Genomic DNA, 9,566 nt, shown 5'->3' with positions numbered 1-9,566 from the left:
TACCACTCTATTATTTGAACAAAGGTTAAGGAATTATGACAGTAAGTTCAGCCTCATGTCAAGAGTGATTAAAGTAGTATGTGAGTTTGGTAAAGTATTTGGGATTATATTCAGATAAGCCTGAAACACATTTGGGACATGCCTCTTACTGTGGAAGGTCACTGGAGGTCAGAGCCAGAGCTATTAAAAGTGATTATGGCACTTGTGGATGTAGGTTATCAGGACATTGTACCCTGCATTGGAAGCTATGATTAGCTTTGTGTTTGAGACTGAAGTGTCACTCAATAGCCTAATCAATTCTTGTTTCTCAGGAAGACATTGCAGAGTAAGGTTTGGTTCAATGTGAGGAACTAACATTCTGTTTGTGTGTTACCAAATGGGTAAAAAGAAAGTTTAATGTTATGATAATGTACCTAAAAACACCAATTGTGTTACTGGTTTATTTGTTCACCAGGACCACACACACCAAAATAAGAAAAATAATTAAAATATTATTAACATTAATATTTTCATTTAATGTATACCTCCACAGTGCAGAATAATGTACATATAACCAGTTATGTTCCAAAAATATCAACAATAAGCAAGACAACAACAAATGGAACTGTATACATTTTGTTTCAGCTTCTCACCACAGTTTTGTCATTGAACAAAGAAGAGAGACAGACAAAATAAACAGGTTCTATTCAAATCAAGCAATTCCATCTGAACTTGATTCAATCTGACAGAGACAAAAGGCCAGAAGAGGGGTTCTGATCATTTCATTTCACCCACTTGAAATAAATGTGTTTTGCTCTCTGTCATATGCTTCTGCCTCATACCTTTTGGGACAAAATACACCTTTTCTAATCCATCTCTTGCAGCTGCAGCTGCCTCTCTCAGGTTGGTCTTTTCTAATGCATTACCCCAGGTAAAGCAAACAGTACACTGGAATTTGAAGACTGAGCTGTCTTGAGATTTTTATTTTTTAGAAACGTTTGAATTATAAGTTTATAATTTAAATCTGTCTATACATTTAATGTTTTTCTAGGCTCAAGAATTATTTTGGGAGCCCTCAGCTGGTGAAATTTGTATTTTATTTTTGCTGCTGTCATTAAGATAGGCATATTACTTTAGAATCATGTTGAACACTCATCAGCCACTTGGTTCTGAAACAGTTTGGAAGTTAATGGATTAAAGTAATCTAAAAGTAATGAAAAGTAATCAGATAACTTTAATATAGTAATCCTTTGAGTTATGTTGCTGATACATTTTAGGTAATCAGTAGTAGGTAATAAGCAATGTATATAATACGTATTCATAATATATAATATTATAACAGGCAAACCATAATAGGTACTCGGTAATCTATAGTGAAATACATTTTAAAATTAAAACTCTGTGTACTGTGTACTGTAATGCACAATTTGCATTTTATGTCCTCTATGCCTTTGTTAGTGATCAGTTTTGACCACAGAAATGCTGTTGACTGGATATTTGTATGTGGCAGACCACTCAAAACCATGCAGTGACACTGATATATGTAAAACTTCAGCAACACATGTGTGCTTAACTTATAACAGGCCAACACACACAACCACACCACCAAAAACACGAGTACCAGCACTAGCCAACACCAGTCCTGTAGTCATAAAATGACCAGTAATGAATGGGTTTACTGAGGAATTGTGTATGGCAATAGGCCTGTGTCAAACTAAAATGGCCAGAACAAGGTTTCTAATACAGTATTTGGTGAATATAGTGTTTGTTTGTTTGTTTGCTTTTGTTTGTTTGTGTGTGTGTGTGTGTGTGTGATCAATATGTAGTGTGTTGCCATGCATTCACCATCTGTTATAGTGCTAAGGTAGGAACTGAGTTGTGGGCCTCTCACTTGATCATCTTTGAATATTCATGTGGATTTTCATGCCACTGTTTTTCACATAGGGCTTTCACTCCCAGGGAGCCCATGTTGAGTCCTCTAATTTTCATATTTCAATTTTGCTGCCGAGGAGTCTAAATCTGCCCCTTCCGCCGGCTGCTCAGACATACACGTAAGCGTACACGTGAGCACACCATCTTGCTCTCTCTCACTCGCTTGCACTCTCTGTTTCATCCACGCACGCACACACAAAGATACTTTCAGCTTCTGTTTACAGTTACAGACTTCACTTAGGTTACCTCCCTATGGTGAACTTTCCTCTTGGTTGCCCTGTTCTCTAGCCGTGCAGAACACTTCAAATGGCATGGAATATTTAATTAGCTCTGCCTCTGCTGATAGCGTTATCGTGGCTGACTCTTAGGCCATTTGCATGTCTTTTTTAACAGTGAGGTTCAGAAGCTCTCTTCAGGGGATAGAAGCAGTCAGACCCCTTAAGCTCACCCTCCCCACATCTTCAGCACCATCCACCCACACACTATTAGCATACCTCTGAATACTTTGGCAGGTTTCCATGATACAACAGTGCTTCCTGAGGACACCATTGGTATTGTCTCAAAATAGACAGCTGCAGATAAACAACCATGAAGGTGATTTGGACATTTACAGTAGGCATATACTTTTGAGAATGTGTAGTGTATGGTAAACACATGGTCTCAAACAGTGTAAAATATAATAAGTGAGATAATAAGAAAAAAAGAAAAGGGTTATGTGGAATTAGCATCGATGAAAAACATTTTGCTCTATTATTACCAGATCAAGGCAATAAGAAATTAATTGCAATGAGAGAGAGAGAGAGAGAGAGAGAGAGAGAGAGAGAGAGAGAGAACTTGAGAGAGGGATTGTTATTAAATTCAGTGATGGTGGCTGTGAACAGTTTTAATGCGACTGCCCTGAGGAAAGGTTTTTTTCTAAGCCTGGCCTCTTGTTAACCTGCCAGAAATATGTTTGCATTTTCTGAGTCAGTGAAAAACACAAAGATGTGCACAAAGGTCAAGCCCTGTGGGGGAACTTGGGGCAGTAAGTGTATCTGTCTGTGCTTTGAAAGGAAAGAGTAGTGAGGAGGTATAAACCCTAGGAAACGTTACCATGCCAACCAGGCAGGGAAGACCATTTGAAATTCGTTTATTTTGTAATCTTGAAAATAGATGAGCAGAGTGATGTGTGAGAGACATATGTGCCTTGCAGTCTGGATCACAACCAAAAGACACTATGCATCAATCCCCTTCTGTGCCTGCTTTCAAGCATTCACAGTATTTCCTTGTCAATCAACATAGATCATTTAGTGAGTGATTCATACTTGTCAACCATTTTAATAGCAGTTCTGCATGTTGTAAATGAGTTTGCATGCATGTGACAACGTACCTCATTAAAGAAAGGAACATTATTTTAACATAAAATTTTATTTTAAAAGATAATGAATCAGTTACCTATAGTAAACAGGAATCACTAAATAACCTTTGCAACCATGGCTTTTTTTAATTCTCTCTTCTGAAAAGTCTTTCTAATGTCCTTACCAGAATGACTCTCGTCAGATTCATAAAAACACTACACATGTTTTGTGTTCCAAATGCCACACCTGCAGTGACCAAACATTAAGAGATGTCCAAGCTGGGTCAAACATTTGCATGCTAAAAGTATAGTTTATTGTCAAAAAAGGGCAGATTCTAAAAGGAAAAGAGTCATTGCTAATTTATCCCTAGTGCCATTATAACAATTATTTATATTGCAAGGCAAATGTTTGAGAGAAGTCCAGTCTAAAAGGCTTGTTTGTGTGTGTTGGAGCCACTCTCCATGCAACTCTTTTGAAATATCAGTGCTATACAGAAGCTCTGATGCCAACCTCTGCTCTGAACCGCATAAGACTGACATTAAAACAATAAAACTATCCTGTTCATTGACCGCTGTTTATGGTAGGCGTCATGACCATTTTAAAATTAATATTTTTGCTAATAAAAATGTACATAACACATGGCTGAGAAGACATAGAGAAACTTCTTCCAATTACTATTAGACTATGCTTTTAACCAGTTGATTCTGAACATCTGCCTGCTGGGGTCTAGGACACGCAACTTCTGTGTCCCTCCTGTCCTAAGTCTGGGTTTAAGCATTTTTCACAAACGGTTTTCATCTCTTCTCCATCATTCTACAATGCACCAGTCTGGTGTCCACATGATCTAGTCGTTGACTTAGCATTCTTCTCTAAGCATGCTATGGAGCACTACGACCCTGCATGGTAATTCAGAAAAGCAGTGGCAAGCTCCATATGCATTGGAATCTGGCTGTGCTGACTTGCGCTTATATGGGTGGCCCTGTCCACAGTAAGGTTGCTAGCCCTCCCACAATGGTTGAGAGAATCCATTAATGAGCTTTGACTTTCAAGAATGTCAACTAGAGGGTGTAGGGACTTTTTGGTAACAAGACCATCAATATTAAATATGAACACTGACAGAGACTTTTTGTGCAAAATGTCGAGATGTTATTAATATCCATCAGACAAAAGCCAATTGATCAGTTATTACAAAGGGCATGTTCATTATTATATTATTTGGGTGCACCATGTATTCATAGTTTGTAAGCATAAGATAGCTCATGGTTTCATCTGGTCCAATAGCGTAAGTGAATAAAACATCAAAGGAAAAAATACGAACATGAACAAATGCCCTCAAAAGCAGTTTCAAAGAGAAAACACTTCTCCATTTGCAGTAGCTATAGACAAAAAGACTGGATAATGCTGAATGTTAGTAGCTGTTATCCATGAGAGATAAAGGCCCCCAGCATTGTACATAAGACTAGGATAGATATATTTTTCTGAAGTTCATTTTAAAGGTTATGGTCCAACAAAATGGATTTGATATGAATAACCTAAATGTATTTTCAGATATGATATCTTATGACTTACTATTCTACACTAACTGCCAGGTATCAAAAATAACTTAAAATGGTATATTTTTTACTTTTCAAAATCTTTCAGTTCTGCCTGCTGCACTTCCTGCCCCTTTGTCAGCCCAGCAGAAAACTTCCTTCAAGAGTTATGAACATGGTGCACATTACCCTGCAGCTTTACACACATAAGATAAGTCCTTCTGAATATCAATACCACATACCTTATTGCAGCCTCAATAGGAACCCAAGTCACAACACTCTTTTGAGCCTGCATGAGCCAATGTCACTGCATGAGCTTTTAATGAGCTTTATTTTAGTGACAAAAAAAATCCAGTTTTATATAAACACATCATATAAGCATTTTGCAATGGTAAATAATGTAATGGTGAATTCTTTTAGATTTCAAGCTAGATGTGCCAAAGGACTCTGTTAATTGTTCTATCATTACTCCATTTACATTCATCCTTCAGACTGCTCCAAGCCTCACTGCAGCTAGAGCTCAAAGCCACAGACATACGGTAGATCACTATATCCTTTTAAAACTTTTAAAACACTGAATGTTACTGTTAACAAATCTTTCTTGTATATCATCTCTGGGCATCCCTTCAGCTGTCCATTCTAAATGTATCAGTTCATTCCCATAGACCTGAGCACGCAACCTGAATACAGCCTAGTGTGGTAGATTTTAAAGCACTTAAAATGGTTTCTTTTTTCCAATGAAAGCATCTCTGAATATTCATGATAAGAAGGTAAATCTAATATAGAATACTTACATTGTTCTCTGAATATATAGTCTGAATGCATTTATTTAGATATAGCGCACACTTTTGCATATTTTGATGAGAAGACTGTATTTTTAAAATGTCTAATTGTATTGGTTGCTGTTGAGGGTAAGGTCAGCTGTAATCACAACTTAATGGTGCCATCTGATCATCTATTCCTCCATGCTGTGAGGAGTGTTTTTCATGGTAAGCCTGCTTTCAACTGCATTGCACAGGACACATAAGTCATGTGTTTTGCATTAGAAATGTGGCATGTGTGATTGCTACTGCAGCTCTTGTTTTATATATTCACATTATTTATTTTACACACACACACACACACACACACACAGTGATATTTATATACAAGGTATTCTACATTCAGACTTCAGACCAGCTATTTAAAAGTTGTACACTTGTGCCATCTAGTGTTAAATGCAAGGTTTACTATAATGACCTATGCATTATGACAGTAGTACCAAAGTGCTCCCATCCAGGAGATCTACCACCCTGCATAGATTAGTTAGACACCATAGATTAGAGTACACCATGCTCTAATATTAAGACGCTATTGAAGGATTGGGTGTGTTAGAACAGACTTTGAACTCTGCAGGGCAGATAATCAGGATCAGACCTGGGCACCCTTGCATTATGAATATAATTGAATGCCTAGTCCTAAAAGTTTTCAGACAACAAAGCATAAAATACAAATTTGTAGGCTAGAGTACATTATATCAGCATATATAGGAGGAAACTGACAATGCAGGGTTTGTTTTTTTTTGGGGGGGGGGGGGGGACTCAGCAACACTGCTGTGCCTTATTCCACTCAAGGCAGCACAAGTCTCATCACCATGTTTGTCAATGCTAAAATAGTAAATGGTATCAACGCACCAATTTATACCTGTACACCTCCAAGTTGTACCTAATAAAGCAACCACTGTATATAGGCAAAAGTTCATTCCAAAGCGTTTCTGATAAATTTGGTGAATTTGTGTATAATCCATTTTGCTGTTTTCAAGATAAATCCTGAAGCACTGAATCATTTTATAATAATTCCATCTAAGATTAAACCAGTATTAGAGAAAATCAGACATTCTGATCTTATTTTACGTAAAAGAAATTTCCCATATATCAAAACTCATAACCATGATCAACATTAGAAACTGTAAAATATGTAGATCTCAGCATATGCTGAGTACAAAACATTGTGCAGACCTACCTTACAGAAATACCTAAATTGGTCACACAATTAGTTGTAATACATAAAACACTAGACTAGAAGTATTCCAATAGCTAGGATTCACTTCATTCTTGCATTGTGAAAACATTACACTCTGAGCTCACACAAAGAACAGAATGTGATGCCCACATGTAGCAGTAGTTTCAAAAACTTTACAGGATATCCCACTCTTGGTAAAGCTAGCTCATTTCAGCAATACCCACACGTGTGTACACACCTTTTTTAATGTAAATTTCTTTCTTTCTTTTTACTAAAGGATCCAGAAACATAAGCACTTAACCCCCACAACTGCAGAACAAGTGCTCAGTTCATCATGTTGGATGCTTCCCCTAAACACATTCATATCTTCCCTCTGGCAACAAATGCCTCAGAAACAGCTTTTACCTTCAGGTCATCAGAGCTCCTAACAGCAAACACTGGCCAACTATACCCCTATTTATACTTATATTGTACTGCATCTTGTACCCATTCCCATCGCACTAGTACACAATGTAACACACTAATATTGAATATAGAAAATAGTTTCACATTCTTGTGTATATTGCAGCAATTATTCAATAACTTACATGCTGTACTCCCCACCATGCAGCCACAGTTTTATTCTACATATTGCATTTTTAAGGTATAATGTTATTACTGCCATTTCCCACTGCCAGTAAGTTGTCTGGCATATGTTTAGTATGTTTCTCCCTCCTCTAATTACACCCATGCACTTCTATGTATGTTCATGTTAAGCATGCTACTGTTGTATTAGAATTTATCTGTATTTATAAATGTCCTGTGTTCTCAATAAATATGACAACCAATTTTGAAAATCTTGTCAGCATACCAATTTGCTGCCTGGATGACCCAGGTTTGAGGCTGGATGTGGTCGGTTACAGAATTCACTAAATTTGTCATCAAGAGCAGTGTAAAAACAAAAGCACACCCCAAATTAATATTTCTGGATTACAATTACATGCTGTCAGAGGGATGCAGCAAAAACATCTAAGTGATAATACATCACAGTTAGCTTCAATAATTACTAGAGCATGCCTATATCACCAAGTTGATTTAAGATATAAACAAACAAGTCACCTGACAGGAATCTGAAAGTCTACATTGTGAGGAAACTTGGTTCACCATAAGTGCACAAAAAATTACTACAGCTTCAAACAGAAGAAAAAAAAATTTATTGGAATTTTCTAGGTGACTTCATTGTGATTGCCAGGAGGATGACATTTTCACAGGTCTGAAATTCAGTAATCCATGTCTTTAATCAAGCTGCAATAAAACAAATAATTAGAATACATCCAAAATAATGGGACAGCATAAATCTGGCACTCGCTTCAAAATAAATTTGTTATGGAATGTTACATTAAGAGAAATGCCATGATAATGCCATGATAAGCATTCTACCAAAAGTAACCCACACAAAACAGCAAGTAACTTGCCTTAACAAAGCCGATGTCTTTTGCATACTGCCTGAAGCACTGACGACACATGTTCAGCCCGTATTTGCGGATCAGACCATGTCTGTTTGAGCATACACGGCTGTTGAAAGATCAGACAAAACAGCATTCGACAGTATACTTTGCGGTTAATGAGGTACGCTATGCAAAAGAATCCAAGGCGGTCAGCCAGCTAGGTGGTTACTGACGCTCATTTATTTACGTGCCCCTGAAAACATTCTCCTCCGTTAGGTGGTATTGTTCTGGCTAGCTCTGTAACGCGCAGTCCAAAGTAAGCAGCTAGCCGGAACCTTTCGAGACTAGCCCGTAGCGGTTGCTAGCTCGCTATAGCGAAGTGGCCAAGTTGAATAAATCGGAATCAAGAAGGAAGAGGAAATTACTCCCGGTACATCAAAAATATCTTGCTCGTCCTATAAGCCACACTTCGTGGTGCAAAACACCTACAACTTAAAACTCAATAGACGAGCACTTCGCTAGATAGTGTTAACTAGCTGTGCCGTGTCGTTAAACGCAAACACGACCGCCATGTTACTTTCAGCGCGACATTTCATGTGGTCTAAATGTGGCCTGTGAGATGAGAAATATAATAATTCCGGAATCCTCCAATTAATAAATGATACGCCAACAAATAAGCAAGGAATGTTGTTATATTACTGACCAGGACCGAGATCCCTGACCGAATTTTCTTGGATGGCTCCAATAGAGCTGCTGGTGACCCATGTTGTCTCTTTCGCTCGGGATGTCGAAAAGGAAGGAAATAAGGCACGCATGCGCGAATAAGATGAGCGCTTCTTCTGAGCACTCAATTTCTTGAACTGAAATGTGAGTTTCTCCCCCCTGCGGTCCCAGCGAGGAACCAACCTGAACGCAGAACTTCAGCAATTGCGTACTTTTAAAAGTAAGCAAAATTAGTGGGGTTTTTCAGTTTTATTGTTTATTGTTAACGACATTCCAAACATTTACAGGGCAATTAAGATGTTCACTGTTCTTGAAAATCGCTGAACAGGACTGTTGTGTAATATTATTGAACTTTCATATCTGACATTGTAATTATTATTACATTAGTGTAATTATACCCTTGAATATGCTAAGAAAATATATATAAATTCCTAAATAAATAAATAAATAAATAAGTTCTGACTAAAACATATAGGAAATTCTTTATATAAAATTATTTTGTAATGTTATTTTTCCTCTAAAGCTGCTGATTGATCTTACAGGTTCTGCTGAAAAGCTCAGAACAGGAAAGCATTCTCAAAGCATTCCTTCAGGCAACTTAGCCATATCCATGAATTTATGGATTGCTCACTTTG

General features: G+C 37.5%; 1 protein-coding gene across 1 annotated transcript; it reads right to left on the bottom strand.

Moving 5' to 3' along the window:
* Positions 1-7,951: 7,951 nt before the first annotated feature.
* Positions 7,952-9,060, bottom strand: rps29 (ribosomal protein S29). The gene is made up of 3 exons (XM_026997631.3): positions 8,912-9,060; positions 8,236-8,335; positions 7,952-8,065 (listed from the first exon to the last, which is right to left on the bottom strand). The coding sequence occupies exons 1-3, from the start codon at positions 8,971-8,973 to the stop codon at positions 8,057-8,059; spliced, it is 171 nt and encodes a 56-aa protein (XP_026853432.1). The 5' UTR covers positions 8,974-9,060; the 3' UTR covers positions 7,952-8,056.
* Positions 9,061-9,566: the final 506 nt, after the last annotated feature.

This window comes from Electrophorus electricus, chromosome 7, assembly GCF_041902795.1.
Source record: "Electrophorus electricus isolate QZ-2024a chromosome 7, ASM4190279v1, whole genome shotgun sequence".
In the NCBI taxonomy this organism is placed as follows: domain Eukaryota; kingdom Metazoa; phylum Chordata; class Actinopteri; order Gymnotiformes; family Gymnotidae; genus Electrophorus; species Electrophorus electricus.
Note: the sequence above shows the minus strand (reverse complement) of the source record. Positions and strands in the feature narration are given on the sequence as shown.

Bases quoted from the DNA above. Each gene is read 5' to 3' on its own strand.
- rps29 (XM_026997631.3), bottom strand. From the start codon at position 8,973: ATGGGTCACCAGCAGCTCTATTGGAGCCATCCAAGAAAATTCGGTCAG. The intron at 8,336-8,911 runs GTCAGTAATATA...ATCTTTCAACAG, and splicing joins GGTCAGGGATCTCGGTCCTG to CCGTGTATGCTCAAACAGAC.